Source organism: Harmonia axyridis, chromosome 5, assembly GCF_914767665.1.
Source record: "Harmonia axyridis chromosome 5, icHarAxyr1.1, whole genome shotgun sequence".
In the NCBI taxonomy this organism is placed as follows: Eukaryota; Metazoa; Arthropoda; class Insecta; order Coleoptera; family Coccinellidae; genus Harmonia; species Harmonia axyridis.
Genome location: NC_059505.1, coordinates 43440002 through 43461452, shown reverse-complemented (window position 1 = coordinate 43461452; position 21451 = coordinate 43440002). Strand labels below are relative to the sequence as shown.

The following is a 21451-nucleotide window of genomic DNA, read 5'->3' as shown; positions in this document are numbered from 1 at the left end:
TCTCAATTTTCCGATGACTCTAGCTGAGCTGATTCCAAAAATGTATCACATGTTGATTCCAATTGGTACAGGGTGGACAAAAATACAATAGTTTTGTGTGTGCTCATAAAGTAACGCGTAACATTCTTTATTAGTTAAATAAACAATATTATCAAAAATACTTATTGTCTAGCGGCATTTGGTTTGAATGTAACACCCTGTAGTTTGTTACATTTTTAGATTAATAAAAATGAGCTTTTTCCAAACATGTTTGGTACTTGTGGTCTAACAGACAGAATATGAAAGAAATTATTTCTTATTTTTATACATTTTTATTAATTCAAAAATGTAACAAACTACTGGATGTTTCATTCAAACGAATTGCCGCTAGACAAAAAGTATTTTCGATAATATTGTTAATTTAACTAATAAAGAATGTTACGCGTTACTTTATGGGCACACACAAAACTATTGTATTTTTGTCCACCCTGTACCAATTGGAATCAACATGTGATACATTTTTGAAATCAGTTCAGCTAGAGTAATCGGAAAATTGAGTCAAAATGGGGGTGTTCCATTTAAAAGAAATGACGTTGACGTCATTACTCGAAAGTAATTCACCCTGTATATTAGATTATTATTTTAAAATACGGAAAATCAAAATAAAAAATCGACGTGTTTCAGGATTATTTCTTAAAATGGTCTGTTTAGCTAAGAATGAATTTGTTCCATACTTTACGGACACAGTGTATATTCCGTTCTAATTTAAGAACGTATAGATATACGCGATATTTATTGTTCCTATCCTCGGTTGCAGTTTATTTATAGGAGAGTGAATCAGGAACTGAAAATTTCCCGTTTTCCTTGTAGAGAGACCTTTTAGCGACAGGCGCCGGAGGAGTGGCGCTGTCGGACACACATGACTCAAGATTCTTTTTTGACGGGTGACAAGTGTGTCTTAAGAAAGACGCCAACTCGCGAGAAAGCCATCAACGTCAAGTAGGGTACTTGAATTTCGAATGAAGTTAGTCGATGAATTCGATGCGACACAATGTAATACATCACCAACTGAACCCAATTGCTATAAAACTAAAGGACAGTTGTGCAACACTCTTTTACGTTTTTTTCAAAGCCGGTAGCAGATACGACAGAACTTCAAGAAAACAAAAAGTGTAGTATTGGACCAAAGCGAGTCCTGGTCCAGAAAAAATAACACCCTGTAGATTTGCATTTAAAATTAGCATTTCACAAGATGACAATTTTAAATTGGGAATATCCATGCCAAAATTGAGTTTCCGTTGTAATACTCGAGATTGCTCTAGACTGCAAGAATCGTACATTCCACCACTACACTTCTTGTTCTAATTTTCTGCTATCATTATACTATATTGAGACATCATAACCACCCAAAAGAAGAAAATAAGAAATTCGCCAGTTTAAATTCTAGTTAAAAGAAGAATCCAACTGAACAGAAAAACGAACTGTTATGTAAATCGAGTAAAGAACAGTTCTTTTCACCTCCTGTTTAGATTATAACTGACAGTGTGATCTTAGCTGCCAGCTGTCCAAAATATTACGGTATCTCTGGTAACTTGCAGTCCTATTGAAAAGTATAAATGGATATAGACAGATGGTTTTCAGTTCAAGGAAGAGAAAACTTGGTGTGGACCGAAATAAGGCCTCAATTTTCACGTCAGATAAAGACAATTACATACCAAGATGCATACCGTTCCACAGTCGATACAGTTGCAATAACGCATTAGAGAGCAATCGCAATCTTCGTCTAGCGTTATTCCCACCGTTCTCGGACTCCCAGAAGAAAAAAAAAATTGACGTTTTCAACGTGCAATCGTCGGTGTAAATCAAAGGTGGCCGGTTTATGCCAGCTCGTTCGCAAACCGCCTGATGATGGCGATGATTACGTCCGTACGGTTCGGAAATGGGCTCTGAAATGAAACTAACGGTGTTTGTTATCTTGGAATAATAACCTCAACTTATTCATTATTGCCAATCTGCGGTATCTCTTTGCTCCTTCGGAATCCACTTCCTGCAGATGCTATATTCTTCGGTTGCGCAACTTGGTACCGATGTGTGTCCAATCGAAAAAACTGCTGCTGGAGGTTTTGGATTATTTCACGTTGTTGTTAAATGAACCAATCAAGAGAACTAATCAAGTTTGATATTCCAAACTTGACTCTAGCGTCTACACTATGATGGGCCTGATAAGATCGATGTTTTCAGATGTGTGTTCCTGAATTGGATGTAAAACCGAAAATAACAGATTCCTCGGATCATTTTAAGAAAATAGTCCCATAAAAAAAGGTAGCGCGCAGCTGGCAGCTAATATCACACAGTCAGTTATATTCGAAACCGGAGATCCAATTCGAATTTGGCTTATAACGGGTGTTTTTTTTCGAGGTATATAACTTTAAGTTGGCATTACTGTTGAAGATGGCGACCGATTTAACAGCTGTCAAGTGATTTATTCTCAGTTTGGTTTGGCAATTCATCATGAATAGACTCACGCCTGAACAACGCTTGTAAATAGTGTAATTTTATTTCGAAAATAATGGTTCTGTGCGGAATACGTATCGCGCACTACGTCCATTTTATTTTGTTAAGCGATGAAGCGCACTTCTGGTTGAATGGCTGCGTCAACAAACAAAACTGCCGCATTTGGAGTGAAGCTAATCCTCAAGTGTATGTCGAAACACCGTTATATCCAGAAAAACTGACTGTTTGGTGCGCTTTATGGGCTGGTGATTACTAACTTTCTCATTCCTGAATTGAACAACCATGATGTCCAGGAGCTGTTGTTCCAACAAGACGGCGCAACATGTCACACAGCTCGTGCCACAATCGATTTATTGAAAGACACGTTTGGTGACCGCCTAATTTCACGTTTTGGACCTGTGAATTGGCCTCCAAGATCTTGTGATTTAACACCGCTAGACGTCTTCCTGTGGGGCTATGTAAAGTCATTGGTCTATGCGGATAAGCCACAAACCCTTGACCATTTGGAAGACAACATTCGCCGTGTTATTGTCGATATACGGCCACAAATGTTGGAAAAAGTAATCGAAAATTGGACGTCCAGATTGGACTACATCCGAGCCAGCCGTGGCGGTCATATGCCAGAAATCATATTTAAAATGTAATGCCACAAGATTATCTTGCGGATAAATAAAATTCATGTCAATCGAATCGTTTTTTGAATTGCAATTTAAAGTTCTATAGCTCTAAAAAAACACCCTTTATATTCCCAACTTAAAGTTTTCATTGTTTGAATTGCTTATTTTGAATGCAAAACTACAGGGTGATATTTTTTCTGGAACAGTGCCCGCTTCTTTTCTCCAGACCTTTTTTTTTGGGGACCACTGGTAGTTTAGATAAATGTAAAAAGAAATTTTGGTCCATTACTACACTTTTTGGTTTCTTGTTGAAAGTTAGTCATGAAAAACACAACGTTAATGATACATCGAATTTTCTCTTCAATAGTCCCGTCAATGAAAATTTTGCACATTAATCCTAAGATGAAAAATTCCCAACCGTGCAAATCTAAATGTCCCTAGGCAAAAGGGTTGGGAAGAATGAGAAGTGCAAAAACCCGATAACAATTCGACGAAGCTGATGCGAATGCTTTGTTGCAAGTGTGCGTAGGCCGGATCGATCTCCGTATAATGTAAATTATCAAACAATGTCCAAGAGGAACGTTATTTGTTCAAATTATAATCACGATCGGCTTGTTATGGTTGGAAAACCAAACATGGTACACGGTTAGGTCGGACGTGTATACTGCGGGCCTGTAGGTGCTTCGGATATACGGACGTGATAAATTCGAGACGAAGAACAGAGAGATCCTTATTTGGCGCCCACGCGACAATTTTCGCTCAGCGAACGATCGGAAACTGAAAAAATTGACGAATTGATTTCGAAGGGAACTAGGAATTACCATAAGAAGTGTAAAATATACGATAATTCTTTATATAAAGGGTGTTTTTTTCAGAGCTATAGAACTTTAAATTGCAATGAAACAACGATGGATTATTCGATTGACATGAATTTTATTTATCCGCAAGATAATCTTGTGCCATTACATTTTAAATATGATTTCTGGCATATGACCGCCATGACTGGCTCGGATGTAGTCCAATCTGGACGTCCAATTTTCGATGACTTTTTCCAACATTTGTGGTCGTATATCGGCAATAACACAGCGAATGTTGTCTTCCAAATGGTCAAGGGTTTGTGGCTTATCCGCATAGACCAATGACTTTACATAGCCCCACAATAAGTAGTCTAGCGGTGTTAAATCACAAGATCTTGGAGGCCAATTCACAGGTCCAAAACGTGAAATTACGCGGTCACCAAACGTGTTTTTCAATAAATCGATTGTGGCACGAGCTGTGTGACATGTTGCGCCGTCTTGTTGGAACCACAGCTCCTGGACATCATGGTTGTTCAATTCAGGAATGAAAAGGATAGTAATCATGGCTCTATAAGTCTATACCGATCACCATTGACTGTGACGTTCTGGCCATCATCGTTTTTGAAGAAGTACGGACCAATGATTCCACCAGCCCATAAAGCGCACCAAACAGTCAGTTTTTCTGGATGTAACGGTGTTTCGACATACACTTGAGGATTAGCTTCAATCCAAATGCGGCAGTTTTGTTTGTTGACGTAGCCATTCAACCAGAAGTGCGCTTCATCGCTAAACAAAATAAAATGGACGTAGTGCGCGATACGTATTCCGCACAGAACCATTATTTTCGAAATAAAATTGCACTATTTGCAAGCGTTGTTCAGGCGTGAGTCTATTCATGATGAATTGCTAAACCAAACTGAGAATAAATCAGTTGACAGCTGTTAAATCGGTCGCCATCTTGAACAGTAATGCCAACTTAAAGTTATATACCTCGAAAAAAAACACCCTATAGATTGGTAGAATCTGTATTGAAGATCTATTTTCAACATTTCACACTGCCTTTGTTATAATACATAATTCCATACAGAAACTTTCCATTATCAGCGAATAACAGATCCATTTCTACTAACCGCATTAAATACGCGATATGTATATAGTAAAGACTAATTAACTATCAATATTTGACTCTAATTATGCCGTGACTCATATCTCTATAGCGGTTTTAATCACCGCTTATCTGCTTTCTTTATTGAATCTTTTTGATTTCGACCGCGTTCAAAACTGCGTATCGGTCGAAAAATAGATAAGAGAACGTTTTCAAGGAATACATTAATTGTTGGAATGTGTCGGATGTGAACGAATTGAATTTCTGTTCTGTTTAATTGGGGCAATTACCTGATAATTGTCGCTTGTTGGGTCAATAACATCGCCAGCGATTCGATAGCGTTACCGAAAGAATTGATTGTAGGTCTCTATAGAAGTACCTTTCCACTAAATCTAATTATAAAAAAGTTAGGAAAGCACTGACTTGAAGTCGGGAACTTTTGAGCGTTCGGTCACTCATGCGTCAATTGGAGACTAAGAACTGTTGTGAATTCAATATCATTTTACTATTTTGTGGTATATCTTATGATTTTTTCCAATTCTCGAAAATGTTTTATTTTTGTTTTTACTTACTTTGTGTTGATGAGTTCCAAACATCCATGTCTTCCACGGTATCCCGTAGGATGACCGGTGCCTTCCCACAAATCGAAGAAACAACCGGCACCGCTAGATTTGCACATGTAACCAGTATGCACGCAAGATGGCAGGTTGCAGAAACATCTCACGTAATCTGGAACAAAAAATTCTGTTAGGAACATAATATTTATCTAGACAGGGTTAGTCTCAAAGTTGTACATTAATATTTAATGTTCGATTGCTCTCGAATGCTTTTTACTGGATTTCATTTCCTCAATTGATATGAAATTATTTTTCTCAAATACTCCTTCCAACATAGGGAAAAATAAAAAAATATATAATAATGATTCTGTGCGGAATACGTATCGCGCGAATTTTGTTTAGCGATGAAGCGCACTTCTGGTTGAATGGCTACGTCAACAAACAAAACTGCCGCATTTGGAGTGAAGCCAATCCTCAAGTGTATGTCGAAACACCGTTACATCCAGAAAAACTGACTGTTTGGTGCGCTTTATGGGCTGGTGGAATCATTGGTTCGTACTTCTTCAGAAACGATGATGGCCAGAACGTTACAGTCAATGGTGATCGGTATAGAGCCATGATTACTAACTTTTTCTTTCCTGAATTGAACAACCATGATGTCCAGGAGCTGTGGTTCCAACAAGACGGCGCAACATGTCACACAGCTCGTGCCACAATCGATTTATTGAAAGACACGTTTGGTGACCGCCTAATTTTACGTTTTGGACCTGTGAATTGGCCTCCAAGATCTTGTGATTTAACACCGCTAGACTACTTCCTGTGGGGCTATGTAAAGTCATTGGTCTATGCGGATAAGCCACAAACCCTTGACCATTTGGAAGACAACATTCGCCGTGTTATTGCCGATATACGGCCACAAATGTTGGAAAAAGTAATCGAAAATTGGACGTCCAGATTGGACTACATCCGAGCCAACCGTGGCGGTCATATGCCAGAAATCATATTTACAATGTAATGCCACAAGATTATCTTGCGGATAAATAAAATTCATGTTAATCGAATAATCCATCGTTGTTTTATTGCAATTTTAAGTTCTATAGCTCTAAAAAAAACACCCTTTAGTAAAGAGTCAGAAATTCACAGAGGACCATTTTGGTATGAATATTTGAGGAATCAAGGAATCTTTCAAGCCCATTCAAGACATTAGAAATACGATTTAGTAACAAGGCGAAATTCTTTCTCACCTTCCCAACCGAAATAAAAATAACAAACACGCGATCTTCCCAAACCGAATTTCTATCTCACGATTCGCATCGCCAGACTTTTCAATCACAGATATCAATCCTCTCAAGGTCCGCACAGCATTCGCCTTCACGTATCATTAAAATTTTTTTTTCCAAAGTTTCAAATCCTCGCAAACCTCTGCAATTAATACCTCGTGGCGCTCGAAATCAGCGCTGCTGCTGCCTTGCATTGCAATCAACCTTATAATTTTATTCCTCTCTTTTAGATAGACTCGGGCCGACCGACGGATGTGGTGCTAGTTTCCATTGTTGCAAAAAGAATCGGTGGCGCCGTAATAACACGTCGCTCGGAAATAATGATAATAATCGTAAAGTAAAGGGGAGTAGACAGGAAATGAACGTATACAGAACGAGCGCGCGGTCCCTTATTTGGTAGAAAAAACCGTATCGGTGATTCAGCGATCGAATAGGACGCGTAAAGAATTAATTCTGGTTTTTTATCGCGAGTTTGGAATCGTCTGCGGACGAAAAATTCGTGTTGAACGCTTATTAATGTTTACCGAATTTGTTAATTCCCTAAATTTATAAATTTTCGATGCAACATGGCAACAATGTTTGCTTCAGGGAAAGTTCTATGAAATATGGCAAATTTGGTTCTGAAATCACCCAGAATAGGCTCAGAAATCAAGTCTATTCGAGACTCAGTAATGAACATAGATAGAGGGAGCATATGTCATTTTTAGTAAGCAAATTTTGTCCCCAACATGAACTGTCAAATTTGACATGAAGTGCGCGGAAATGTAAACATATCAGTGATACGATATTCCACTCAATTCACGAGTTTATCCACAAAGAACGCACTTCTTATGTCCTATAGTGAATCAACGTTTCATATCAACTCAAATTATATTGAAATAAATACCTGAATATATCAGAAATTCAGAAAACAAACTTCAAGCGCGCCAAACGACGTGAAACAACCGATGACACTAGGAGAGCTGAAGTTGCCAAACCTTGAATTTCAGCAGGAAGATACAGAAAATAATAAATATTCTGCTTATTATAAATTCGACAATTAGAAAAGATATCGGATTTCAAATATTCAAATTTGGATATTTCATCGGGAATCACTCAAATATATATATATATATTTCAGTCAATAAAATATACATTCACAACGATATAGTAAAATTGTGGATTTGAAAATATATCACAATCCGACAACGTAATCTAAGCATGTTGGGGACATGTAAAGGTGGCGTAGGTATACTCCCTCTATCTATGTTCATTACTCTATGATTCTAGAGCTGCTTATTCGTATTCTGTAAATGTCATATTAAAAATAAGTATGAATTTATAAATTTCCATTTCTAAGATTGGTGAACTTTGATTCGATATTATTTTTCAAATTTCTAACTTTGTTACAGGGAACTGTCCTGCGCAGAACAAGAATTTATTTAATAGTTTAATTCATTTAACTTCATAAGTTGAGTGATATAGATGGCAACATTCTATTTAGAATAACTCCAAAAACATCCTTCGCTGTTGTTTTATTGATGATAAGACCGTTCAGTTAACAGAGAAAATAATTTGGTTGATATAACAGTCATTACTTTCATTGAGGTAATCATTTATCCAAAAAACACTGTAAACGTTAACATGTTATGGGCCCAGCAGAGTCGACAGTCTAATAAAATTATAGTATGATCTTTCATCATGGATGAGATAATAATTTGGTGACCGCCCTTTTATACTCGAATATATCATTTTTTCCATTCTCAATACTTTCCGACCACCCACTAGATACAGCTTATTGAGTTCTCACAGTCGAATACCACAAATACGCCTCTGATTCGTATATACCGCGAGTACAATTTTACTGCCGCTAATTATAATCAATGGTTCTCGATGGGAATTGAAATGTTCACGGTTACAAAATCCCTGTATCTCTTCTTGATGTGAATTAATCAATAGATCGTGTTAAAGTTGTGAAGTGTTATTTTCCCATCCGAACGAAGGCCAATCTTCACCAGGATGGAACACTTCCCAACGTGTACGCTGCTGTCCTAGATGAGAGGCCGATATCGAGAAATCACAAGCACAACGTAACAGGCCAATTGAAAAGTCTCCGGTCCAACATAGTAAAACACATTTTTTTGGCAAAATTCGATTTTATTATTCAACATAGTTACCTTCGAGAGCGATACAGCGATAATAGCGATCTCACAACTTTTCGATACCATTTTTGTTGTACAATTTGTCTTTCGCTTCAAAAAAGGTCTCAGTTTCGGCGATTACTTCTTCATTGGCGCTAAATTTCTTTCCAGCGAGCATTCTTTTCAGGTCTGAGAACAGGAAAAAGTCACTGGGGGCCAGATCTGGCAAATACAGTGGATGCAGAAGCAATTCGAAGCCCAATTCATGAAATTTTACCATTGTTTTCATTGATTTGTGACACGGCGTATTGTCATGATGAAACAGCACCTTTTTTTCTTCAAATGGGGCCGTTTTTTAACGATTTCATCCTTTAAACGATCCAATAACGCTATATAATAATCGCTGTTGATGGTCTGGCCCATTTGGAGGTAATCAATGGATGTTATACCTTGTGCATCCCAGAATACTGATGCCATAACCTTGCCAGCTGACTGTTGTGTTTTTCCTCGCTTTGGATTCGGATCATCGTGCGCAGTCCACTCAGCTCACTTTCGATTAGACTCCGGAGTGTAATGATGATGCCATGTTTCATCCATTGTCACTTATCGACGCAAAAATTCAGGTTTATTGCACTTGAACAGCTTCAAACACTGCTCAGAATCATTAACACGTTGTTGCTTTTGATCGATTGTGAGCTCGCGCGGCACCCATTTTGCACACAGCTTTCTCATGTACAAATATTCGCGAATGATATGATGTACTCGTTCAGATGATATCTTCACAATGTCTGCTATCTCGATCAACTTCACTTTACGGTCATTCAAAATTATTTTGTGAACTTTTTTTATTTTTTCGTCGATGACAGCGTCTTTTGGGCGTCCACTGCGTTCGTCGTCGTCGGTGCTCATTTCACCACGTTCAAACTTAGCGTACAAATAAATGATGGTTGATTTTCGTGGTGCAGACCCCGGAAACTCTTCAAAAAGCCAAGATTTTGCTTCAACTTCATTTTTTCCCTTGGTTTTCAATCAAGGAACTACTACGCCCAATAACATCGCCTTTCCAAAATCGATTTGGTGTCTTTTTTTCGATTGTGATCGAGTCAAATGTTATTTTCTCTTATGCAACAGCTTAATTGATGTGGCATATATCGGTACTTCATATGCGCCAAAGTACCCGTAAGTTATTTCTCTGAAAGCGAATGTGTGGCGATGGATTGCGTAACTTTAATTAAATACTATGGCATTTTCTGTTGATATACCGGCTTCAAATCGACGATTGTTGGTTGAATAACCAACACACCTGAATTTTATGTTACTCTGTGACAATACTTCACGTAAGGTTACTCTTGGATTCAGGTTTACTGATATAAATAGTTCTTTTCAGTCTTTTCGCATTTCATTTTGAATTGTGATGATTTGGAATCGGTGAAACTTCTATGCTATTCAATTGGCTCATTTTGATAACTAAGAATATTCAAGGAACGATTTTACTATTAATTGATAGACAGAAGGCACGAGATTAATGCCAGTAAGTTCGAACTTGAAGTTCAATTAATAAACACGGCTTTTTACAAAATCTGGGGAATGATACAGGATTCAAATTTACTGGTATTAACCTCGTTCCTTCTGTCTATCAATTAATACTGAAATCTTAATTATCAAAATGAGCCAATTCCTTTAACGACACCGTACTAATTTGAATGACAATTTATTTGTTTGGATTCCGAACACTGACAGGAGAACCAAAAATGGCGGTGTGTGACGTCACACTAATAGAGCGTATTTTACGTTGATTGGCCTTTCATAAACCAGCCATAAATGACTTAAAATATGTAAAAAAATTTAAAATTGTGTGCCATTAGAAATAAGCATTGTAAATAGTATTTATCCTACTGGAAAACCATTCATAAACTCGCAAAAGCTCTAATTTCAAGTCATCAACATGAAAAAAATCGAACAACCCGAAATATTCTTTCCACAAAAACTTAAACGTATAACGAACCTCTATTATATCCACTTAAAAGACCCCCAAAGCTCATTTTTTCAACAGCCTATGACGTACCTCTCCTCGAAGAACGAAATTTCGAACGACATCCACTCGAAAAGTCCCCGATGCGTTCAAGTGGCCTTACCCACTCTCACGCGGCTTTCCAGAGATATATTTTTAGGAATTCCGCACGTTTCGGCTGCACCGCCACGACAAAGAGGTCGGGCCATTGGCGCCAGCTCGACCATGTGACGTCGAGAGTGCACCGGCGGTACCCCAAAAAGTCTACCGTAGTCGCATCCGGTGGGGCCATAACCCATCCGTAATTATCTCTTGCTCTTTCGCTTATCGAAAACCACTCTCCGCTCCGTTGACTTTTTTTCGGGATTTTAGTGCGTCTCGACGATGCATTAGAGACCTTTTAAGAGTTTATCTCGGTGACTTATGACGCAGATTCGTTGCGGTGACCGATTTTTTTTTTTTTTAGTCAGACTTCTTGGAATCGTCGATGACATAAACGGATGGATGGATTTTCGCTGAAAGATGTGGCTGTGGAAAGTACGTTCGATTGTTCCGAGAAAAGTCCCTTATAGGATGTTGCAATCGTATAGGAAGTAGATCTGGTCGGTTTGGTGACCAACCGGAAGCTATTGCGTTTTTCAAATGCGTGTGATGCTCTACATACTGCGACTGGGTGTATCGAAGAATCTTAGGCTTGTTTACAAGCGAACCAAACCATAAAAATGCAACGGAATAGAACAGGTTGTTCTAAATTGAATGCTTACTGAAAATATCCCGAAAACTATTAGACTTAGAGGAAAAATCTTCAAGGACTCAAGATCTCTTTTTTTTAAATTTGTTATTTATTTGGAATACATTCAACTCCCCAGATCTTGGAAACGAAAACAATATACTGTCACTTGAAATAAAATGACCGCAGAATAACAAAATTCCAGAAAATTTCAACTATAGTGTAATAAGCATAGATTTTTACATGTCCCCATGGTTAGATTACGTTGTCGAATTGTGATATATTTCCAAATCCACAATTTTACTATATCGTTATCAATGTATATTATATTGAATGAAATATATTTATTTGAGTTATTCCCGATTGAATATACAAATTTGAATATTTGGAATCCGATATTTTTCCTAATTGTCGAATTTGTAATAAACAGAATATTTATTATTTTCTGTATCTACATGCTGAAATCTAAGGTTTGGCAACTTTTGCTCTCCTAGTGTCATCGGTTGTTTCAGGTGTTTAGGCGCGCTTGAAGTTTGTTTTCCGAATTGCTGATATATTTAGGTATTTATTTCAATATATTTTGAGTTAATATGAAACGTTGATTCACTATGAAACATAAGAAGTGCGTTCTTTGTGGTGAAACTTGCAAATTGAGTGAAATATCGTATCACTGATATGTTTTCATTTCCGCACGCTTCATGTCAAACTTGACAGTTCATGTTGGGGACAAAATATGCTTACTGAAAATGGCATATGCTCCCTCTATCTGTTTATTACTCAGAAGTTCAAGCCAAGGTGGACATTTCGAACAAATTTTATTCTTTATTGCTGAAGGAGGTTATTAAAATATTGGTTCAGCACATTATTAAGTTCATAGAACAATTTTTTCCTGGAATCGAACGATTCCAAATGTTAGTTATCGAAAATAATAATCCAAATCGACCAATTTCACAATGAAAGATATAACCGTCCATCCAATTAGATTCGAAACATTCCTACATAAAGAAATAATAAACCGATATTATAGAAAATAACAAACCGAGAGAAGATAGGACTAAAAAAAAAACAACAGAGAATAACCCCTCGCACAACTAGAATTAAAAGCGCCATCGACGGTCCAAATTGGTGACTCCGAGAGTCTAGACCGTCCCGGACGGCGTATTAAAACGGCATTCCCACAAATAAAAGCAGCAATTTGGACTCTCTCACTCGTACCTAGAAATCGTTTTCGAATTACGAATCGTGCACTCACACAAGCGGGGTAGAGAATAGGACGCCGTCTTATACGTGTTATTAAGTAATTATTCGAGTGGTCTAATTACGTTTAACGAGTAACCGGAGGATCCGAGGCCCCCAGAACCAGGTAAATAATGGCGGGGACCCGCATCTCGGGGGCCCTCCTACCGTCTTTGTCCGCCTGGACGAAAATTACAGGGGCCCGAAATTCCTTCTCTCTCTCTCTGTCTCTCCAATTAGGGGCACGATGATTCTGGTGTTTACACAAGCAGAATGTCGGTGGTTGTTCCGAGAACGGAGAAACTGAGAATGGCCAGTGCCCACTTGTGAACACTCTGACTTTTATTATGACTACTATCTCGAGCGACTGTCGACTATCAGGTTACCGAAAATAGTCCTTGCGGTTTTTGACTCATTATTTGCAATTATAAAACATAAAATTCGTTCGAGGAATAAAATCATTAACCTTTCCTTTATAGTTCAGTTGAGAAAACAAAAAAAGTGGGGTCCAATGGAAAAAATTCCTATCCTAACTTGAGGAGAATCTCAACATTTTCGAATTGTTTTTAGTTTTCTGCCCATAACTTCTAAACTAAGTGTTTTTCGACCATGTGTTCATTATCGAAGTTGTAGAGCATTAAATTCTCTACGATTTTGTATTCACAAACTTTCTTCTCAAACTGATATCAACCGAGATATAGCCGATCAAAATTAAGGGAATTTTCTCAAAATGACAAAAATTGGCCAAAAAACGAAGGTTAATATCTAGATATAAGACAAATTCTCAAATATTTTTTTCAGTTTGGTTCATAAGGTACTCATAACATATCATAAAAATCAATTACCGTTTTAGAGAGGTAAAGGAAAGATGGTGTTTTAAAATGGGACGCCCTGTACTTTTCAATGCAGTTTTTTAGCTGTAGATTTGCTATCCGTTCTTTGAAAAGGTCATCCATTTCAAGGATCGAATTTGGGACACCCTGTACATACACGAAACCAAAGTAGTTCAGAATGATCGGAAATGCATTTTACATTTTTTTTTTCAATTTAAAATTTTTTTCAACCCAAAAGTCTTGCTCTTCCTTCAGCAAAGGGGAGCAAAGTTTATATTTATCGGATATCGGCTAAATAAAATAATTTCTAAATTGTTCATTTACTTGATTCAATAAACAGAAGGAATATTAGCTTTTAGAAATACTCAAAATGTTTTCAGTTCCAACCAAAATTCTAATTGTAATTAAATATTTCGAACTCTTAATAATGCACGTACGATGATTCATCTTTTTATCAGATTAGAAGAATTCAATTCATTTTTCAAGCAGTCGCTTAACCAACACCAGATGTTTGTTTACCTAAATTGGCTGAAAACTCAGAGTGTTGGGGTTCTTGTTTTTCGTAAAATTGAATGTGTTGTTATGGAGATGTCGGCAATTAGCCTAGCAACCTCGCTAGCAACCAATAAAAACGGCCTACCGTCTTGGCAACATCAGGAACTCGGAACACTGGATCCCGCAAAAAATCAATTTGCAGGTTGTTCAAAGAAGCAATGAATGACAAAGAACAACATTTATATCGCATTTTTTCTTAGGTCAACATTTTCTGAAGCATTATCTCGGTAAAGTTTTCTTTTATCTGGAAATAGTTATTTCCAGCTGGTGTCAATTACCCAAAAATTCTATTAAAAGAAAACTTAACCGTTCAAATTTCCCACTTAGATAGCAAACAGTAAATTCCCACTAAGATAATGGTTTAGGAAACAACGCATGATGCACTTACGCATATAATCTCATAGTTGATGTACAGGGCGTAACATGAATGGTGGTGAATGCAGGTCATTTAGGATCTTCAGAAAAGTAGGTGTTGTGTATACTAATACTTTTAGTTTCGAAGATACAATTTTGCAATGAAAGTTTCTTGTTATTTTTCGAAGGGCTGATCACAATTGGCCACCGCGATCTTGTGATTTAACATCTTTAGACTTTTTTCTTTTTGGCCATTGAAAGATGAGGTCTATCCCAATGCTCTACAATTGATCCGATTCCTTTACAGTAAAATAAACATCCATTGATTCCTCTTAAAATACACTCTTTTTTTAAGATCAAAATGAATCCTCCCAAATGTGCAAAAAATAACAAATCATATTATTTTCTCTAATTCTGTGGTTATTCCGTTCATTCTTCCACATCTTGTAGAACAAAATCGTGCGAGAATATATCAGAAACGCACAGTTTTCATAGTTATATTTTATTATTCTATGGTGGTACTCCGAACTTTCCGCCACGGCTTTATCTGTCAATTCATCAATTTGCCTTAAAGAAATCAGTTCTGCCAACCAACATTTTTCAATGCAAAAATCACTAAAATATATTTATGAAAATATTTCATTAATTTCAATAAAAATGCAATGAATTAGAGAAAATAATGTATAATACTCGTACAGAAGTCTAATTCTACCACTCGTTCATTCAAAAACTCGCCACTTCGTGGCTCGTTTTTGAATTTTGAACTCGTGGAAGAATATCAATGCCTTCTGCACTTGTATTATAAATAACTATTTTATATATAAATAAACGAAGATGCATACTATTTTACTCGACCTGCAATTTTATTTTCTCTCTTTGTTTACGCGTGCCTACACAACAGCTTCAAGACGAGACCTGTTCAGACGTACCAGGTAAAAAGATCAGCAAAGAGCGAAGACCGCCCATCAGCTAGACCCTTGTTACGCCAATGCAGGCATGCAGATATCCCGTAAAATCACTTAGACGATAACATAACTGCATCGAGATTTTCAATAACCAGTTCCAGTCTGCTAATCGGCTTTTTATCCTCGTCGAAGGACCACATGGAGATTTCTGAATCGATTAAATACCCGTTTCATTAGCTCGCCCGTTTACTTATATAAAATAAGTTTTAATTAGTTCGGGTATATATTGGACATCGGGCCGATGTCCCTCGTATATATACGCTAAGATACGCCGGTCGTTAAGCGTGTTTTGTAATCTATCAGAGACCACTAATCAACCGGATCTGCAGCCCGTGTACTTTTTTTACGATCTTTCGGGAAAAATGCGCAAACGACGCAGGGTGAATACAGAAAAGTTTAAAGGATGTTTAAGCGAGAATAGTGTGGTTGAATTTGTATTTTTGTAACAGTAGCACGATGCTCCATATCTGTATAGTTGGGAAAGATATAGAAATCTAACATTTTATGCAGGAGGTACAATAAAAAATGACAGATTCCTCGGAATATTAAAAGAAAAAAGTCCTTTGAACCTGGGTCAGCAAATGATTCGTTTTCGAGATACAGGGTGTTGAAATTCGATGTTTTTCAAGATTTTTTCACCTTCCCTCACAAGATATTCAACTCAAATTTGGCATAGATATTCCAATTCAGAGTTTTCATCATGTGATATGCTAATTTTTAATGCAAAAAAAACAGCTGTTTCAACGAAAACCAGTTTATTTCACCATATGGTGATAAATTTTGTGGAGCTTCTGTTTGCGTACCTATCTTATGAATCCATAATATTCTGGATGTATAATTTGAAATGGTGAAAATTCTGCAAATTTCCATTTACAAATTTTTCAATCTGATTTAAATACCCTGTATATCACTGGTTCAATCCAGATATACCAGAGAGTCAAGAGAGTAATTCATGTATAATATTCTACCAGTAATAAATTCTAATAAGACTGTAATACCAAATATTACGAAGTTGGAAAAATTCACTGCCATAAAAAAATAAGAATAACAATGTTCGAACCATCCTATACTAGAAGTGAAAAGTATAAACACAAATTTTCATTCTCAAAGGTTCTTGAGCTATGGAACAAGGTGTGCTGCAGGGTTCAGTTCTAAATTCCCCTGCGTTCCACTTGTTACGATATTCTTTGTCTATCGAACAAGTCAACGATTCAGCAACTCAATCAATAATAGAATATTTGTGTAGTGGAAAGAACAGAAAGTGTTCAGTTGAACATGAACTTATCACAAAAAGAAGCGATTACCAGAAAGATTCTCATTCTATCTCGCCACACTCTTCGAATTAATATTCCCATATAGTTATCGTATGCAGTTAGCAACAGTGTGGCGGCATTCTTATCGAAGTTTATTTTTATAATGATCCCATTTTAAATATTATGGCTGCTATTTATCTTTTGCCGGTCCCTGATTTAAACGTTTGTATACACAATCGAGATACTAGATCATCAGAATAAATAAGAGGAGAGCAAAAAAAATGATATAATCTATTACAAAAGCAGCAATGTTTCAATTGGGAAGCGAACATGTTTCGACTTGTTTTAGCACTGAGTATGAACCATTGAATCAAGTCACTCATCTCAATTTTGGCGTTGAGTTCGAGATTCAGATGTTCCTCTTATTTTATGTTGGAAGAACGTTCTTTCCTTTACGTATATTATGTAAGTAGTTGATGATCTTGTATTTGGGTTTCGTTTTCGTTTTTTACACAAACGTAACGTAAACATTCCTTTCAAACATTTCTCTCTTCGAAACAAATATCTGGTAGAGACTAGTAAAGGTGTTGAAATGTATTCCCCCTATATTCACCCAAAGTTCAATTTGTGATGTTTTAAGCAGAATTACCAACACAAACACACACGGGAAATGTTTATTTTACGTCGTTGAACTCCTAGGGTAAACAAATGTTTGGGATCCAAAACAGAAAAGGTTGAAGAAGGAAAGAGAATTTTGTTAATTAGACAAAATTTGTTTTCTCTATTTCAGTATCGTAATGAACTCATTGCAGCATTCTCTTCAGTTATATTTTTCGTTTTGTGGTTGTCTACACTGACTTCCAATCCTATCAAAATTCAACACACGTCATTTGTTAATATAATATAATTTGAATAGAGTGAAATGATTTGCGACATTATATTCGCAATTTCTCTCAATTCTGTTGGTGTTAAATCCATCTCGTCAGACATACCTAATTCCCGAATTCAATGTGTGATTATAAATCATTTCAAAATTCGAAACGTACCCGTCAAATTCTTTTGTTTTCGAGTTAAAAGCGAAAATAGGAAAAATGGCGATATCGAAAAACATTTATATCTCCGCTAATAGGTACTGATAATAGAGCACTGAAATAAAAACATTATACAGGCACTTTTTTACGTAGAATCCAGTGGCGTGCTCGTCTTTCCAAAAGGGTTTTTAATTATGAAGCTATGATCCGAAGTTATGTTTTTTCAAATGGGAACACTAGATTTCGGTTCCATTTTATGAAAGCTTAATTTTTCCTGATTTCAAAAATATATAACATCGGTTTTTGACGATTTTCCATTATTTATATTGATACCATACGATGTTATATGTTTTTGACTTCAGGAAAAATTAAGCTGTCAAAAAATAGCACAGAAATCTAGTGTTTCCATTTGGAAAAACATAACTTTGGATCATAGCTTCGCAATTAAAAACCCTTTTGAAAAGACGAGCACGCCACTGAATTCTACGTAAAAAAGAGCCTGTATGATGTTTTAATTTAAGAGCTCTATCATCAGTACCTATTAGCGGAGATATAAATGTTTTTCGATATCGCCATTTTTCCAATTTTCGCTTATAACTCGAAAACAAAAGAAGTTTCCCAAAAATGAATACTACTCTTATTAGTTTCTCAGAAAAAGAGAACGAGAATAGGGTCTGTCCATCTCCTCTGGTTCAAAAGTTGTAGTGCTAAAATATCGAAATTTGCCCACCCAGTAAAAAGCTATATCCTTTTCCTTTCAGTCCATAATTTTTTTTCCTCGAATTTGAAGAATTCTATGTAGATTTTCGGCGTGTTTTGGAGAACTGGCGACGCTGGGAGTCTTGCTACTTTTCCAAGAACCTACTTTTTGCTGTCAATCGAACGTTTGACGTCTCTGTTTGCTGTTTATACGTGAAAATAAAAAGTCGATTTGTCTCTGTGGGTGATCTCATGTAGACGACATTCCAGATTTGATTTGTCTTTGTCAGTCAATTTCATCATTAGCGAAAGCCATTAGACCAAACGACGAAGAACTTCATTCCTCTTTCTTTTATTGGTTACGTGATTAGCTTGCTATGGTTCTCCATTCGCGTGGAATGTCCTTTTCAAATTAGCAGAAAATGGATTTAACCGCAAAAACATCAGGTTAACTAGAGGTTGGCCAAAAAAGAATACGACACTTGCTAGTTTCTCAGAAAAATAGAACGAGAATGGGGTATCAGATTTAGATCTCCTCTGGTTCAAAAATTGAAGTGCTAAAACATCGAAATTTGCCCACCCTGTACAATCAAATCAAGTTTGATATTTTCGAAATAGCTACAAGAAACTTTCATGAAAAAATTCTTTCTTGATGAGCTGCCTCAATCTAAATTTAACGACTTCTCGATTGCCGAAGGCAGAATGTACTTTGGCTCGAAAATACCAGTACTTCTAGAGGTACGTACTGTTCATTATTTAATTATTTATCGAGAGAGAAAATCGTACAGCTATACTCGAAAAACAATTAAGGAGCAGTAAAAAGCTTTTGTGGCGGTCTTCGAGCAAATAAAGTAGACCGCTTCGGTTTTAAAGCTTTAAAATCATTTATTTACTCTTCGGCTTGCTCCTGGTCCGTACTAGGTTCGATTTTATTAAGCTTGAAGATGTCGAGTTTTGCAGGAACTGTGAAACATCCATTGCATCTTTAAATAACATAGTTACAAATAGATTTTTTTGCTAGCTATAAAATAAAATTGGGAAATGTCTTTCTTATCAAACTATAAAAATCATCAAAATTCTAAATTTCACACTGTGTAATTGAAATATTCGGTGGCCACCAAGGTCTCCGGATTTAACACCGTTCGATTTTTTCAACATATTCAAATTGATAAAAGTTGTTCTTGAAGTGCGACCAAAAAAAATCTAACGTTGTTAAATCCGGAAATCTTGGTGGTCATCAAATATTATAATCATCTGAAGTTCACAGATTATTATACATATAGGCACGTAGTTGATTTTTCGTTTGAAATTGAAACTTCTGATGATTTTGATAAGAAATTTATATATTATGTTATATATTTTTGAAAATGGGAACAAGCGATTTCATTTGTTATAGAAATTTTTATGGTTTACATTGAAAAAAAACATAAATTTGTAATACAGCTCCAAAACTAATTGCAATAAAAAACAATGTAATACACCAATGGATTCTACCGAAAAATGTGCCTCTAGAATGTTTTTGTTTCATGTTCATAGCACCAGTAATAAATAAGTTATGAGAACTTTTCATTTCACGCCATTTTCCAATTTTCTCTTATTAATTATCAATTTATGAGGTTGCGGTCTTCACCAAATTAATTCTCTCAAAAATCGAGCCCGGAAATGTGCCAGCCTAATTCAAAGGGATTCTGAAATCTCTCCACTAGACAATAAATTCGAAACACCAATACAAATTGAGATTTTATAAGATTAAGCGTTGTGAGTTCCTGATGCTAACTGTTGCCAAGACGGTTTATTGGTTGCTAGACTAATCAAGCGATTCTACCGACGTCTCCATAACAACGCATTCAATTTTATGAAAAACAAGAACCCAACATGATGATATTTCGATATATTTATTTACGAAATTATTCAGATATTTAAACGAAAGTGTCTTCTATCACGCTAAAAAAAACTTGTGAATTTTATACAGTACTTTGAATTTGAAATTATTTATTTTCATGTTTTAATTGAAAGTTAGCCGACTAAGGAAAATACTAGTTGATATGACAACTAGAATTTTGTCAAGGGTTACTTCAACAGCTTGTACAAAATAATAGATTTATTTCTTTTGTCATCTCATCTGATCAGGTTTATTTCGATAAGGATAGTATCAACAACAATCATAATGAACATGAATGGACACTGCAAAATTCAAAAGCTATTAAAACAAGGCCATTTCAGCAACATTTTAGTTTCAACTTTTGGATTAGGATTTTCAACAACGAGTCAGTTGATATTATAAATGATCGTTTAAATACAGATTAATATGCAAATTATTGATGATCTAGAGCTCAAAATTGTTGGAAATATGTGGTATCAGCACGATGATGCACCACCACACAGAGGGAGAGATGTAGCTGCTTGGTTGAATAAAAATTTCACGAATAAATTGATAGGTCGAAGGGGACTAATGCCATAGCCACCTCGTCCACCGGATTTCAATCCGTTAGATTTTTATTTGTAGGGACATATGAAGCAGCTTGTCTATCATGCTGAAATAACATCTCATCAACAATTACTTGACTGAATTTAAGATGTAGCAAACCAAATAAGAAACGATTTGACTTTGTAAAGAAAATCCTGGCCTCGATCCTGGCTTTTTAGTGAAATTGACAACACGAACTAGCTCCTCGAACATCGTCAAATATGTATATGAATTCACGAGGCGTTGTATACTTCTAGTTGAATCCATAGAGAAATGAACATAGATAGAGGGAGTATACCAACGCAATTTTTACATGTCCCCAACATGGTTAGATTACGTTGTCGGATT

General features: G+C 36.3%; 1 protein-coding gene across 2 annotated transcripts in view; it reads right to left on the bottom strand.

Annotated features, from left to right (window-relative positions):
- The window catches only part of LOC123681227 (BMP and activin membrane-bound inhibitor homolog), a 40958-nt gene that overhangs the window by 3941 nt on the left and 15566 nt on the right, over nucleotides 1-21451 (bottom strand). For both annotated transcript variants that reach the window (XM_045619491.1, XM_045619490.1), the window contains exon 2: nucleotides 5585-5741. In XM_045619491.1, coding sequence (XP_045475447.1) covers nucleotides 5585-5741 — 157 coding nt within the window. The remainder of the gene's footprint in view (nucleotides 1-5584; nucleotides 5742-21451) is intronic.